Source organism: Cydia pomonella, chromosome 8, assembly GCF_033807575.1.
Source record: "Cydia pomonella isolate Wapato2018A chromosome 8, ilCydPomo1, whole genome shotgun sequence".
In the NCBI taxonomy this organism is placed as follows: Eukaryota; Metazoa; Arthropoda; class Insecta; order Lepidoptera; family Tortricidae; genus Cydia; species Cydia pomonella.
This window is the reverse complement of record NC_084710.1, coordinates 5484461-5501882: the sequence shown is the minus strand read 5'-3', so window position 1 is coordinate 5501882 and position 17422 is coordinate 5484461. Positions and strand designations below refer to the sequence as shown.

Sequence of the window (17422 nt, the reverse complement as noted above, 5' to 3'; positions counted from 1 at the left end):
CTATAACAGGAGCAATAAATTAAACTGTAGACTTTACTCCTCAAACTGACCAACATTTGTTCAACAACTTTGAAAAATAACTTATGTTTTGATTTTTATAACACATTGAAGTTGATTCTAAGTCGTAATGTATTGCGAATTTTGTTATGTTTAAAGCGTGACAAGCAACGTCAAACACACTGATGTCAGCGTACATTGAAAATAATATTAAATTTGTATGAAAAAGTTAAAATCTAAAGATTTCATGATTTTTAAAAGTTGTTAATCAAAAGTTGTATCGTTTTAGGAGTACAATATATGGTTTAATTATTTGCTCGTGTTACAGGAAACACCTAGTATATCGTTGTCTGAGTAGTTGAGTACCCACAACACAAGCGTGGGACTTAGTCAATTTGTGTAAGAATGTCCTTATAATTTTTTTTTCGCTATATACCGGAAAACTCATGTTATTGATTTAAATGTAGCGCTACAACTGATACAGCATAATCGAAAAACAATTATCCGCAGTCTTATAGGTAATCACAGCTAGCTCTAAATAAATCGGTTATATTGTAGTCGCCATTTGATTGGCATTTCTACAGAGCTTAAACTTGTCTGAAGCAACCAACTCACATTAATTTCCACGATTAAAACGTAGTTAATAATTATGGACAACATCTGGTTTAATTATTAAGCCATTTCAATTTGGATTAACGGATTTTCATTAAGAGATTCAAGCATTACAAAGTTATTAATTACCTACTTATTACTTATAGATATATATATATATATATATATATATATATATATATATATATATATTAAGGTTGTAGTTTTGCATGAGTATGGTGGTCACATAAATATAACGCGTATTTTTTTTCGTTTATAATACTACCGAGTAAGTTATAACTTATAAATAGTAGTGATTCTTGAAATCGTTGATATTTAGGAAGTCAGTCCACAATAGTTACGATAGTTCTAGAAAAAAAAACCGCCGAAGAAAAGTTTTTATTTTACAATTTCATACAATTGAATGTATCACAGTAGGACCCTAATGGTATGTGTAATACAAGGACCCAATTGGGCTCGTAAAAGCAACAGAAGTGACTTGGCTATCATATCACTATACTTATGTAACCGTTGTGAAAAGTAACTATGTCACGGCTGAACTATTTTTTTACGTTGGGCTCGAAAGCAGTCTGGTTTTCTTTTGGCTATCGCAAGGTAGCCAAGTCATCTCCTGGGAGGTTCTAGAGTCAAATTAGACCCCTGTTTACCTTCTTACCATTTAATCGATTAAATAAAATAACAATGTCATTGATATCCTGCTAATAACCAATCAATGACATGTTATTAGCATGTATTACATACGAGACGTAGCTTCTTAGAATTTCGTTATTTTTCTTCCATGATCTGGCCCCAGGCCAAGCGGTTGGTGGCCGAACTAATTTAACGCGAAATGTCTCATAATAAGTTCAAAGTGTTGAATACCGTAATGTACCCAGATACCATCGCACTGAGATTGTTTTCAAAGATATATTTCAAGAACTATTTTTATGAAGAGATTAAATTAACGGAGATAAATTAGAACACCTCATGAATTAACAACGTGACATTGTGGCAAAAGAAAATCCACGATTATTCTCCCGTTGACTGATTTAGCGGGACAAACCATAAATCTGTTAAAATACGATAAAAAAACGCTATCGTAACCAGGAAGATACAAAAAACAAAATACTTAATAAAACAAATGTATTATCACGGAATCGTAATTTTATACGTAGATTACGTTCCTACGCATCATTATGTTCGCAACACACTATTTCAAGAACGCAAAATTAGAATATTCGAATCATTCAGTCTTATCTTGCCCTTTCACTTTAGCTGAGTGTGAGTGTACAACTAATTTGACACAATTACATTTATTGAGGGTGTAAAACACTGATCAGAAAAGTGGTATTACATCTTTTCAGTCATGAGAGATCACCATTCAAAGAATTATATAAAAAAATGGTATGTAAGGTGCCAATACTAAATGTTTTAATGTTGTTTCAGGTCAGAAAAAAGTAGTGTGGCCGCCAGTGCCTGAAACCAACGGTTACCACCAGCCACAACACCAGCAACAGGTGACTATTACCCCATTTTATTCGAGGGATTAAGTTCGAACCTAATAACCCCGTTTCAATTTAAACCCTTAAGGTGCGTCCAGGTGTGTCGAATATGTCTCATATAAGCCATACGCGATCCGTTCGCGTACTGGGCGAGCAAATATAATAGATAGCGAACCTTTCGCATAGCCGCATTCGCGGCGTGTTCGCCTAGTTTGGACGCGCCTTCGGAGAGCCCATAAATTTTTATATGTAAACGGAATTATTGTGTTTGTTCTGCCCTCGATGATATTAACAAACACGCTTACAGAAAATGGAATGCCACAAATCACAATGTATATATTTTTGCATTATGAACGTGATCGGGGTTATATTTTATAATTATCTACCTTCTAGCAAGCGCTGTATCGTGATCGATTTATCCTACTTTTTTCATCGCACACTATATGATTATAATATACCTACTTTAATATCACACCCTAAAAAATCATGTGCAAAATATGGTTGGTTCAGATAGTGTTTTTAAGAATGTGTGAGACAAATAATTCGTAAAATATTGCAGCGCTGTTAGAGAGTAGCATGAATGCATAAAAATAAGTGCACTTAGGAATTAAGTGTGGTGACGGAAACAATGACAGCATGCATAACAAAATTATTTATTTACGTATAATATTGTACATACATAAACATACTTATATAAATACGTCACTTTATAAACTCCCATATTATTTTTTATCCGGTTCCTAATTTATACGAAATCGTAAAGTAAGTTATCATATTAATTATATCGAGCAACTAGTTCATAAAGTGACGCTACTCACGAGGTATGGGTACTAGTAACACAAATTGACTTTTTAAACCCCAACAGCAGAGTCCTGCGTACCACGCACAGCACTCTCCCTCTGCGCCGCAATCGCACCCGCAGCAGTACCAAACCCCACCCAAGCCCCAATACCATAATAGCCCTCTGTACAACGAGCAGTACCAACAGCAACCCCAGTACCAGCAGCAGCAGCCCCAATACCAGCAGCAGCATAGCCCTCAGCAGAATCAGCCGGCGTACTGCGACGGCAGACGCCAAGAGCCGACAGGGTTGAGTAAGCTGATCCCCTTCGGACCTGGCGTAAGCGCGTCAGCGGCCCCGGCGTACCGACAAGGCCCGCCGTCCCCGGCCCCGGCCCCTTACAAACAGCCTAACTCCCGTTGGGCCCCTGTACCAGCTCCCCTCTCTCCTCAGGTAACAACCACTTAATTTTGTTACCACTAATACCTGACAACCTGAAAACACTAGTAAGGTCAGGTAGGGTAAGACAAATGTAATGAACAGAAACAGTATGGAAATGACATATTATTATAAATGTTTATTTTACCTCACCTGAACTTAATTTATCTATTAACCGGTAACCGAGTCATTCCGTACTCGTATAACAAAAGTTCGTCAATAGCTTTAGTTCTCTTCACGTTTTCATAGATTCGAATTCTGTTGTTGAAATTCACGTCATGAACGTGCTTATTTGGAGTGGTTTTGTTTCTGTATGGATTGAGAGCTGCGCTGTGCATACTAATTAGATCAGCTTGTATAAGTTGTATATTATATTTGAATATTTTGGGCCCGGTGGGTATCACAATGTATTCTGCGTGCAAATTTATAGGGTAGCTTAATGGGTGGTTTTTATAACGCAACGCTTACACGCTTTTCAAATTTCGTGGCATGTTATTTTGGTGAACGCTTTGAATAAAATATCTAATCATTCAAAGTATTTTTTATTAACAAACAGTTGAAGGTGAGTTAATACTTAGGTATTTAAGAAGCTCCAAATACCTACTCATGAATTTTAGCTGTCTGTAAATCACTCATGTAAGTAGGCAACTAGTTTAAATCCAAACCAAATGCTCCATATTATTAATTCATATTAAGTTATGTATTAAGACGAGTATTGCAAAATGTTCGAAAACAATTTTTTGTTCTAGGCAATAGTCTTAAAAGTTTATTACAACCTACGTAATTAATAATTAATTACGAGTACAAAGCTTATTTTTAATAAGAACTAATTGAAAACCTTTTTTCATTAGTATGTATTACCAAATTAATAAAACCTAATTGACTTAAATTCATAATTTTCCCTCATTTTATTATCCAAATCCCATTAGACATTGCAGTAGGTATCTTTAAATTCAATTGATTCTTATATCATATTATAGAAATGAAACTAAGGCTATCAAACGGTAGCTTTTATAATCGGTAGCATAATATAAATAGTTAATTCATAAATGTCAAAAACCTATTCTTACGTTACTCCGACAATAACAGGAGTCGAGAATCTTTTTTATGTTTTAATCAAAAGTCTAACTTACCTTTGTATAATATACCATTGCATTTCGAATGAACGAGGAAATCATCATAAATCATCATTGCGATTAAATCTAACTCAGCAACATTTCCCAGACGTACCCATCACAACAGCAGCCGCAGTACTCGCCCCAGCAGCAGTACTCGCAGCCCCAGCAACAGTACTCGCAACCCCAGCAGCAGTACCAGCAACAACAGTACTCGCAGCCCGAGTACGCCCCACCGCAGTACTCCCCGCCCGAGTACCCCCCGCAGTACGAGTACCAGTCCCCGCAGAGACAGTTCGAGCCCCCACCGACGACCATCACACTTCGTCAGCAGCCCCCTGTGCATCAGAAACCACCACCAGTGTTCCCTAGCCAACCCGCCACAGCGTCTTTCCAAGGTTCGACATTGGTTTAATTGGATACTAAGTAGTACATAGTGCAAGGGTAATATTGCCTAAATTACAAACGAGACTCAAACAGCATGTCCGACGGTTTAATATGGACCGTGTATATTTTTATATTATTAAAATACAGCAATAAAGAAATCCTACAATATATTTACATAATTTATTATTAGAATAGAAAATCTTTCAACTTATGATTAAGCTGCCAGGAGTGCCAAAGATTCGAGACAAAATACATTATAATAAGGCTTTTATTTAAGAATATTTTCAAGTAAATCTTTACACGCGCCATTCCAAATCGCATAAACTACTTTACAAGCGTCATTCGGCTATCTAACATAGAGTCTACGGTAGGTATATTGTCTGTAAAGTCGCGCTCGTGCACTTTATTCTTCGTTTAAACCGCGTTGACGGTTTAGGGAAGTGACGAACGTAAAAGATTCCATTACCTTTAGATATGACGCGGTTTATGAGTAGGAAAGATACAGAAGCGCTTTAAAATTAAGTTTAGATTGTGTATAGTGGACCCTGGGCTTTGAAGAAGTAACTATGAATGCAACCAGGATAGAAACCGATAAAAAAGGGCAAGGGACACAGAGAATAGGAGAAAGTGCTTTAAGCACGTTTTAAGAATAAATGTACGGTCAAGAAATATAATTTCAGCACCATTTTGTACCTGGTCACAAGGACAATAGTATGAGGTCCCTAGTGACTTTCATATTGATTGTCACTGTGCCCAGATATGAAGTTGACAGTACGTATAAAAGATAAGTGCAATGAACGTGAAGCTGAAGTGACTTAGATCAATTTTCGAATACCGTAAGTACCTGACGTGGGTATCGGTTTCAAACTTTTTGGGGAGTGCGTATTCAGAAATTGATTTTGGACCGTTATGATTTTATTCATCATCATAACTCAAACATTCAAACATGTTATTGGTTGAAAATTTAAAAGTAATAACTTAACTAATTTTGCATAGCTTACTATTAATAAAGTAACTTTACCATAGCTTTCTTGCTAAGGGTTAGGTAGTTTCCTAGTTGTTAGAACTGTAACATCTCCTTAAGTTGCAAACGTACGGTTACGACGACCGCTTTCAATTAGAACAACACAAGCAATAGGTTTGTTTGCCAACATCGTGGTATTTAAAACACACAAACATTTTAGTACGAATTCCTGAAACATAATGAACCCTTATTAAGTTATTACTCACAGAACATTTGGAAGTGATTTTAGCAAGTTATTATAAATTCCAACGAGATACAGCGTACCTATCTACAAATTCAGTCGAAAATTATTTACAAATTCATCGCAAGGAATTATGTAAAGTGGCAGTCTTAATCTAAGGTGTTAAAGCTTCTAAGTACCAAGGGCATGCCCTTTGTTTAACAAATCATTCCTTAATTACTAAACAGGGATTCCGTTGTTATTTTGTTAAATAGCAAAGCAGAAAGTCTAGCAACAAGTTTTATTAATAAGACTTGATATAACAACAGTTACAATTACCAATAACAGAGAGAAACAGAGGCCTAGTAAACTTATTTGAGTGATTGGCTTTGTCCATGATATGCTCCCTGCATTCTGCAGTCTGGGAGTAGGGAATGCAATCTCGAACCAAGATTGACGATTCGAGATCTCGAGCGAAAGATCTGAATCGAGATTGGGTGTTTCGAGAACTCGACTGACTGCCAGGCTTTCGAGATAGAGATTAGACTAAATAATCAAAAATGAGTTATTTTGATCAACATTCTCTACTAATTCAGTCTACTTATAGACTATCTATTTAGGGCATATCATATATGCAAAATCTAAAAGGAATTTACAAAAAAAATAGGATAAGTGAGCCAAAATCATGTATATAATTCATTGTGGGTAGGTATGCTAACTATGATCGATACTTCCGCACAGAGTTCATTACAACGCTCTTATCGTTAGTTATAAAGCCGGTCGCATACAGTAGAACTGCCTGAATAATATGAATATAAGCCCAAAAATTATATTAGTTACTCAAAACGAGGCAATTTACACGCGTCAATCTTTTAATTATATAAGATTTCAAATATCGAGATATCCCACCGACGAGATTGAACCTCGAAAATTCACTCGAGATCTCGCAGTTTTGAAATCTCGTGAGATCGAGATTGCACTCTCTATCTGGGAGGATGTCATGGACGTGACGTCACATAAGCGTGAGCATAAGATTTTTCCTCAGCCTCCCCTTGACCACGAACGCTGTAAAGGCTTCGAAACGTCAGGATGTAATTTAAGTTAATCCGTTAAAAAAAAATTTATTTCATGAGTAACTCTAGCCGTATTCGAAAACAATATTATCTACATATATTTATTAATTAGTTTTAATATTCCACAGTTACCTGAGTACCTACAACATATTTATATGAAACCATGTACAGATTCATTGAATGGATTCATACGAGAAAGTTTTCCTTGTAATGGTGAAGTTGTCAATAGCCCTTTGAAAAGTACGAATGATAGGGAAACTATAGTCTGTATCTTTAGGTATTTAAAAAAGGTAAACAAACAATTTGTACATTTTCGGGTAGTTTTAATATTTATTGGTTAACCAACCAAATACAAAACCGCCTGGATCTGTCACTGAACGACCTGACTTTAAACCTACATTATTTGATCATGTAATGTTTTCATCTACCCTCAGCTGCCTTAAGGAGCCATTTGAGGGTAGATTTTGTTTACCTTTTTTTAAATACCTAAAGATACAGACTATACCTTATGCGTTATACGTTACACATGTCGACAAGTGTTAGGGTAACGGCGGCTATTAACGCGGGTATCAAAATCGACGTCTAACACCGCGGTGTTTACAAATACGCATTTTGCAAGCAAACAGATCTATTCTCTAAGAAATAAAGCATACACAAAACAAGCTCATTCATTGGTCTATCGTGCCCATTAGTGTGCATTTGTGTGAGTGTAACAAAAAACTCGCAATTCGTCAGTTTGTGCGACGGCAGCGCAAGAACCGGTTGTTCCATACAGACGCGTGACACCACAGGTAAGTGCACTCCAATCTTACTTAGTGTTTTACGTAATAGTTATGGCAAATAAACTAGTGCAATGCCTTTTAAGAGGTTGTGTATTGGTTTCTACACGATTTTGAATTACTTTTAACTTAGTTTTTGACCGGAAAATACGTTTAAAATTGAAAATAAAATACAGCGGTGATAGGCGCCAATTACTTCTGTGGTAAGTAATTCCGTGGTATGCCACGGTAATAGAAAAAGTGGTAGTTTTGTTATTTACTCTTTAGTTTTGGTACAAATTATCAATTTTAAAATTTCTTTTATTTATTCCAATCTTGATCTATTCACGCTATTAAAGAGCTATTTCCGTGGTATTGAAAGTATTCAACTAACCCTTAATTTTTAACAAAAACTTCAGCACCGATTTCCTTGTTTCTATGGGAACCCTTAATCTGTCAACTTTTTTTTATTTTGAGTTAAAACCTAAAATTTACTTGCCAGTTATGTGATTTTGTCTTTACAAGAAGCTTGTAATATACGTGTTTGATTTGATTTGAAAAAACATCTGTGTTTTATTCTTTTTATGGGTCGGAATTAGGTTTAATTAAACTCCAAATTAAGCCTATTACCGATGGTATGATCATATTACCCTCGGTAATAGAATGTATAGAAATCTATTACCGACCCAGAGAAATATCGAATGGGTCGGTAATAGGCTCTTAAAGAGTTATCTATTACCGAGTGACTATTTGGTATTGTATTGAAATATCGCATTTAGGGTACCGCAAGTACAGATTTCGTTGTTAAAATTTAGACTTCAGTTATCATTATCAGATTTAAATTCTTCTGTTTTCTGATTCAGTTATTACTCTGACAGACAAGGAAGGGTACCCAACTGCCGGACAATTCCGATTAGATTTTTTTTTATATAATTTTATTTATACAGTAGTCCAAAATCTCAGACATGATTTTTTTAGCTATAAGAATCAGCAATAAGAAAAGTACTGTGATTTGTTAGTTATAAACGGGTAAATTATAACACATAATATGTGAGAGACTTTATTTAACTTAATTACCTTATCAAAAATATTAGAATTAAAAATTTTCATGTTTTTATATATAGTCGAAATTTTATTAGGTGAACGTTTACCATTTCACTGTGGTAAACTTTCACTCAGGTGGTAAACGTCCAGCTTATAAAATTTCGACTATAATTTACGCTGTGCCTTATGAGAAAATGTTACTTACTTGTTTTTTTTGTGCAGCTAATTATGTCAGTAAGACAAACTCTTATCAATCTTTATAGCATTTAAAAATTACTTTATTTAATAACAGGCAGGCCTATTTGTCATATACGTCCTTAGTAAAACTTTACTAACAATAATTTTTGTTGTTTTACATGTAAAACATTCAACTTATAACTTGTTATACAGGTACTCGTGGGTACTTGGTAAGTTAACTATTTAATAGTATTTCATTGTGCCGAAGTGTAATTATAATCTCTTCGAATATATCTCTTATTTTTAAACATACTCCTATAGTTTTATTTTTTATTTTTGTGTCATTATTAAACTTAATGACACAAAAATAATATACAGAACCCACGTCGTTATTATTGTTTTAACCCTCGGTATTAGGTTTCGAATTTTGAATTTGGTTTCTGTTAACGAGTGCAGAAAAATCATGCCAATTGTACCCTCGGTAATGAAAGCTCAATTCGCGATAATAGAATCACAGCCTGTCCCTTGCCACGGTAATAGAAGATTTGGTCATTTTGGCTTCAAAAAATATTTTAATACATATAATAACCCAAAATGAATCCAAAAACGTGTGAAACGGAAAGTTCATTAAATGCTCTGATGAAAAAAAAATATTCCTGGCTGTTAGACAGCATTGATACCCTTAATTTTTGGATCTCTTTTGAAAAGTTCCTTAACTACCACGGTAATAGGTACCTTTACCCTATATACTTTGATATCCAATATGCAGTATTGGTTGGTTTCAGCAAAGAGAATTGAGTATAGAGGCGTATTGTCAAAGTAAATTTTGTAGTCGACTAAATTTACTGCCATCTTACGACACAGGACTAAAACTCTTAGAATGACATAAACAACTAGAAAACTAAAATCAGTTTGCGCAGATAAAGTCAAAAGTAGAGTCGTTTATAATTTGTTACTTATGGTTACAACGCAGGTTGTTTTTTACGAGTACAACCCTTTTTGCTTACTAATTATTGTTTTTACCGAGACAATATAAGTAAGCGCTGTGGTTCTAAATACTACACTTCTATATACAGAAGTATATGTAGAGTCAGCAAAACCATTAGCTTAGCACTTCCGCATAGAATATGAAAAACATTAAGAGTAAAAACTTATTCATAGCAAAACTCAAGACGCATTTGATTAAAAAAAAAATATACTGTTAAAGAATTTACGGAAAACATAAATACTTATTTTAACTAGGTATGTATGTAGCCTCTATTTATTTTAACGATTAACTAATCATGTCGCTTTCATTATGAAAGTACTTAGTTTAGTTTAGTTTGTATAATTATGTATAATCTAGTTATAAGGAAAATTTCTACACCCCACCGTGGACCATGTGAGACTTTACATAATTTGTAACATCGATATCCCACATATCATGGTTTGCAATAAAGATTTACTTACTTACATAATATGTAGACGGAACAGTCTGCAATCAAATGCCAAACGACTATCGAGCTTAGGATAATACGCAACCAATAATAGAGAACAGACTGAAATTATAATAAATAAATATTATAGGGACATTCTTACACACATTAGCCAACGCCCACGGTAAGCCAAGAAGGCTTGTGTTGTGGGTACTCAGACAACGCTATATACATATAATATACAAATACTTAAATACATATAGAAAACTTCCATGACTCAGGAACAAATAGCTGTGCTCATCACACAAATAAATAGGCCAGACCGGTCGTAATATTAACAATTATACATGGAAACTTCAAAACTATGTAGGTTTGACTTAATTAAAAATGAAAAATACCTGTGTCTGAGGTTTACAGTTGGTACTTGGTATTACACGTTGAATCATTGTTGTTGATTGCATGTAATATCTACTTTACGAGCTGCGAGTTACATGAGTAACAATATGAATTGTTAAAGAGCTTTATAGGTAGTTATACTGGCATGAAGACGTTTTACGGCTAATTTACGGCTAATTTGTCACGGCAGGTTTCAAGAGTGTGCTACAAATACAGTATACATGCTTAAATACATTATCCCTTTTCACTGCTATAAGCCCCAAATTTGTGCTATTTCATCGTGATAAGTAACCCTGAATATCATTTTGTGGCCACTCTGTAGTGAGTAACGAACAACCGCAGAATAATCCAATACTCGGTGTTGTATCTCGTGAATGGTTCAAATATGCAATGCTGAAATTAAATTATAATTGTTCAGCTGAGTGTACCGACGCCTGTAGGAGTAGGTATGACTAATTGCGTTATAATATCAGTTGATGTTTCAGTTTTGGTTTGAACCTATTATTGTAATTAGTAAAATTAACAAATAATCAGTTGAATGAGTTCATATTTTATATTCGGAAGACCGACAATGCCTGTATTCTTACTTATGAGCAAGTTTTAATTATACAGTATATTATTATTGAATTTCAAAGCTTGGTAAAGTTTGATTTGAATTCAATTGCAAGTGCCATGGCACATTTTCATTTAATATTTGAACGTCAATTAGTATGTCATACTTACCTATACAAAATTAGTTTGCCAAATGTATGCCATTTTATCTACTTTATACCAATTATAACAACTAAAGTGAGCTATCGAAGCGCTACCAGTTTTAATGAGTTTTAGATTGCCTAATTTACGAAGGTGTCACTCAGGGACTTACAATGTCACTTTTAGTTAAAAACTAGCGCTATCTACCGCTTTGGATATTATTTTAAATATTCTTCGTTACTAATTGTGTTTACATATTTTTTTAATATCCAGGAGGTGTCAATATGCGTGGCGATCAGAAGTGGCCGCCCCAGTCGGTGCGCGAGGCAGTCGCTGCCGAGAATGAGGCGCGGCTCCAACTCGCCAAGGGTCCCGCCTGCAGACCCCGCAAGGTACACTCACTTAACACATACCAGCACAAACTAATCTAGAACAATAGGATAGCTAACGTTGCGCTGAACCGTGTTGGATCTGTTTCCTTGCTCGGTCGAATCGTTTTCCAGTGCCACTTCCTTTGACAACCTTTTTTTTTACCTTTGACAAGAAACGGCATAATATGAGTCATATTGAGATATGTGTATAGCACGGCAACATTTTGTCGTTAAATCACTGATTATACGTCCTTGCCAGCCACATGTCAGGCATTCCTAAATACCTACAAATATGTTAATTATAGCGTAACACTATTAAAAATCTTGTCCTTGTTCTAACTTTGTGACATTTAATGGTTTCGTCTAGACGCAAGTACCTATTACGCAGACCCTGGGTCACAATACTTATACGTCGATATTGCGTATTGTCCGCCAGCCGCGACACACATGTAATAAATATAACATGCGCCATATTTTGCCAGTTAATTAATCTGTAACAAATAATTATTACACGGCTAGCCCTGCTAATTGGATGTGGTTAATATTTCGTTGTATAATTTTGTACTGATTATTTTATTTAACGTGTCACGTGTCACTACATTTGATGTTGTTATGAACGTAAAATGTACGGATTATTTAAAACTAGTTTCTTCCCATATTAAATTGGTAATTAACGTATACAATATTTTATTTTATATAATTAATTAAATAACGATTGGTGGCGTAAAAATTGCAGAAAGGTATATTTGGCATTGTTTATTTAAAAGTTAAGGGTGGTAATTTATACATATATATTTAAGTCAATAAATGCGGTTACTTAAAATGTTGTCAAGCGACTTTTACTGACAAGAATCTGGCTCCAAGTTTAACAGTTTATAAAATCTAATTGATTTTAGAGCGCGGGAGAACTATTTATTTATTTACAATGTTATAAAAACTAGTACCAACGATGGAAATTAAGATACGAAATTACGTTTTACCTTAAAGTTACCTTAACTTTAACAATGTAATGATTATGGTGTACCTGTCACGGTGGATTAACGTGTTGCATGCTGTATATATGTACATTTCCTACTATATATAATACTTATGAACTTAACAAACTAAATAAAAAACGCTGAAATAAAATAAACAATTTAACATATACCTAGGGGCAATATAAAATGGTACACTTTGTGAACGCTTTGTATGAAAAAAGTTCCCCTTTTATTTGCTTCATTACAAACTAACATATTGTCAAAAAATCCTTTTAAAGTTACTAACACAGCTGTACAGATTGAACGCAACGGTTGTTTTCGTTTTAGCTCCGGCAATATTCGCTTGCCGAGCTTATCGCCATGAACGAGGTGTAGGCGTGATACAAGCTTTATACCTGTCGTAAGTGTCGGCGCTTGCCGTGTGTCTGTCTCTCGATAACAGACGGTGTCAGTCATAGATGATGTGTTCTGTAACTATGCCTGAAATAAACTGCCTTGCCGCTAGATCTATAGCTAGTCTGTTTTTTTAACTATGAAATAAAGCCCATATAATATGGAACACTCATTTGTTTTTTGCACAGAAAATGTATATCGTAGTACTATATATTTAAAAAAATATATATCGTTGTCGTAAGCACGGTATTCACGTGATCAAGGTTTGTCATATTGTTATTATTTCACAACGAACTTATTGTGGGACTTAGTGAATTTGTGTAATAATGTCCTATAATATTTATTTATTTATTTATTGTCACGACAACGTATACGTTACACAATCGATATACTTATTCGGTTTATACTGTCAATGTATTGAGATATTAAAACAAAGTTAAGTATATATATTTTCTGCTAAAAAACAGTTTTAGAAGTTTTCAGTTAACGTGTAACAAAATAGCCTGCACGTGACTATCCTGATAGGATAATGTTGACACCTAACAGTAGGGCCAAGGGGGACTAGTGGCTCGGTATAAAAAAAAACCGTTACGCGTAAATGGCTTGAGCCACTGTACCCGACTATTTACCGAGCCACTGATCCCTACCTACTGTAGTGACTACAGTCGTTGGACAGTGTCGTGTTCAGCAGGGCAGTTTCCTTTCTCGTCTATCCCCTTTGTCGTTTCAGATTGACACCGTCATTTTCTATTAACAGATTTCGGCACTTATGACTTAGTTAGTTCGTAGTGCGCGGACACTTTAGCTGCAAGGGCAATACCATAGTTCCAAGATCGCACTCAATTGTTCCTCTCTATCTCTCAGGGAAGAGCGACAGGGAGCGAAGAGATTCGATCTTTAAACTTTTTTGGTTCAAGCCCTGTTTCTATCACTCGACATCACGTAACGGCTATAATCAGACATACTGTGACAGTCATTTCTATACTTTTAGCTTTGCGTCGTAGGATTTTGGATCGGTGCATGGTTCTTGATTTAGCTAATAATTATGCCTAAGGTAGGTCTTGGGTAATATTTAATTAGATACATTTAAATATTGTTGTTACATTATTATTTAAGCTACAATTTAATTCGATTCGATTGTGCTATAAAACATAATAGACCTCTTATTTATAATCCTTCATAATTTACTTAGACAATAAAATCAATTACTAGTAGATTTTAGATGAATTTATAAGACGGGGAACCTTAATTATCGTAGTTATATATTTATATCGTAGTAAGTCCATGTATTCATGTAAAAAATGCATTTAAGTTATACATTCGCAATCAAAAATGTCTGCAAGACTGCATATAAATATCTGAACAACATATTCGGATATTGGTTTGACCTTGTTTGCTACGATTTATGTAATGGCGATTGTACCTAATCCAAATAAAATGCCGTAAAATCTGACAAGCTGTGTTCGACTCTATTACAGGTAAAAAAGGACTATACTGGCTTCTTCGCGCAGCACGCCCTTAACCAGAGCTACCCCGGCTACCGCGCGCCTCCGGGCACGCAACACTACGAGGACCATTCGGGCCGATCTTCTTATTAGAATCATAGTTACTAATCATATCTCATAAGGCAGAAGACTACGATAATAGTAATGTAACCGGTAGTTATTTCACAGTATCATTACGATCATGTCAACTAAGTAATGCCACTCAATCTTGCTTAACTAAAAAACGGTAAAAAGTGGTACTTACCTCTTACCTGAAATTGTTACCTAAGCCGAATCGTGTCTTAAACTTCATAGGGGCTGAGGCACTAGGTAACAAACTTAGTCTCATTTAACAAATCATTGATTCTCAAAGAAGATCACGAAAAGAAGTAGCGCAAGTACTTGTATTGACTTTAGGTATAAAGTCTTGACGCATGTACGCAATTGGATTACATTGTAATCTAAATTTAATTGTAATCATGTATCATTAATTAGCATATAAGTTTAAATTTATTAACCACATTCACATACGTATTAATATTTCGACGATGATTTCGATGTAATGTGCGGCTTATTTGAAAATGCGAAAGTAAAAACATACCGTTTAAAATGCTTATTAATACCAAATGTATATAATTCTAGTTTTTTTATTACAAAGTAGTACCTATTAAAATTGTTGAATTTAAACCGTGCTTCGCCAATTAACATTAGTAATCGGATTATTGTAAGAATCGTTTGGCTGGCTAAGCTAAAATGTATACCTAGTCATTGAATGAGATTACAAAATATTTTGTATATAATTTGTTGAAATTACCTTATTGATTTATTTATTTGGTATTTCATGATGTATATTTTTAAGAAATAAATTATTTCGAAAATCTATTCTTATTTTCTTGTAATTTAATGTAAGGTACCAAATAGTTATTGGGCTACGAAGAATGTCTTGAGATCTACACAAATAATCGCATCATTGGGAGAGGTACCGCATTGTTAGCGATGCATTGAAGTTATTCAATAACTTATTGTCACTTTTCCAATAAGACCTTACAATTGTCTACTTATACAATGTTATGAATGTTATGATTATCTAACAAATACAACAAAGGTACAAATTAGAGGTCGCAATTTTGATGCTGTTAGATAGTTTCTTCGAGTCGATCGTATCTACGTTGCACGTAATTCGAACAGGTTATTTCTGATTGTACAAATATGATATTGATACGATCAAATAACATTGTGGTTAGATATGCGTTAGTTTTTTGTAGGTACAGATCTCTGAGCAGAGGTCGACATCGTGAATGAGGGTCAAAAGAACATTAATGACGCTACGGTGAGTGCGGGCGATTTAGAATCGGGCATCTGTGAGCCGTTACTATTCTTTCTTATAATTAAAAAAAATACAAGCATTTTTTTTATTTAACTTGCAATATTTGTATGTATGTTCGAGTGAAATCATGCAAGCTAAATTAGACCCTCTTCCCATTATTCGGTTGGACTTACCATAAGTATATATTATGCGACAATGCAATTTTATGGTTAGGTACCATGGAGCTGATCTGATGATGGATACAGGAGATGATGGAGACAACTCTAATAAAACAACACAACGTAAAATTGTGTTAGGGTTTGTTAGAATTGTCTCGATAAGCATTAGTTGCCTGTTGAAAAAAATGGATTTTTTGTCAAAAATACATATTAGAGCCGCAAAATAGGAGCACGGAAATTATCGCACTAAAAAATGAAATAAAACTTCGTGGTTGTATGAAAATATTATATTTAAATTATATTACATAGTGTATAAACCACGCCGCTTCAGCTAAGCTGAGGTGCTTAATAAATGCTTTAAAACAATCGTAACGATAGCCGAGCAATCTGCATATATGTACAACATTAACTGTGTACAAAAATACACTACATTAATGTGAGAAATAGTAACAATGGCGCCTCGATTCCGTTAAATATTTTTACTAAACTCATATTTTTTATCTTTCATGCAAGATAGATCAAATACAGGTCAATTCACAATCAGGTCCGAATGGAACAAATGAGCGAACGAAAATATCTATGTGTGTACGACATTAACCAATAAAATGGCGGCTCTGATTGTATACCGATACATCAGTCAGTCAGTCAATGAGCCACTCATACAATGATTGTTTCGTTCATTGAAGCGACCTGTAGGTACATAGTTATAAAAACAAACAGAAGAAAAAAGAAGTATGATGATCAACAGATTCAGGTAGTTGAGTAGTTCAAAACAAAGTTTCAAAAGTAAAACTCCAAGTACAGTGAACCAATTAAAGCAAGCAGATACGTCGGCGAGCGATACTACAAATAGTACAAATGTTTATATCAAAGGAAAAAATATAAAAGTTACACTTCTGGTTGTTACTGGTGAATCAATACAACTTGAGACCACGGTGCCATTAAAAGATGTAGTCTTTCGGTAGACGTCGCTTTACGCCACCCAAGAACTTATGTATTAGGGAAGAAATTGGAACGATTTAAGAGGTTTTGGTAGGCTTCCGTAGCTCAACTGGTTAAGACAATACACGGATTGCAGAGTCTGTCTGTGCGGGTTCAAGTCCTGTCGGAAGCGTACATTTTTCGTTTTATTCTTTAATATTAAAATTTCCATGTACAGTG

The 17422-nt window shown here is 34.7% G+C and overlaps 1 protein-coding gene across 8 annotated transcripts in view; it reads left to right on the top strand.

Annotated features, from left to right (window-relative positions):
- LOC133520424 (activating signal cointegrator 1 complex subunit 2 homolog) overlaps nt 1-15021 on the top strand; it is a 49068-nt gene extending 34047 nt beyond the window's left edge. For 4 of the 8 annotated variants that reach the window (XM_061854816.1, XM_061854820.1, XM_061854819.1 and 1 more), the window contains 5 exons: nt 2035-2105; nt 2956-3324; nt 4534-4822; nt 11825-11943; nt 14771-15021. In XM_061854816.1, the coding sequence (XP_061710800.1) occupies nt 2035-2105; nt 2956-3324; nt 4534-4822; nt 11825-11943; nt 14771-14890 (968 nt within the window). In that variant the 3' untranslated portion in view covers nt 14891-15021. Of the gene's footprint in view, nt 1-2034; nt 2106-2955; nt 3325-4533; nt 4823-11824; nt 11944-13226; nt 13300-14770 lie in introns of all 8 variants that reach the window. The other 4 variants (XM_061854817.1, XM_061854821.1, XM_061854818.1 and 1 more) reach the window with 3 other exon arrangements.
- The last annotated feature ends 2401 nt before the right edge of the window (nt 15022-17422 follow it).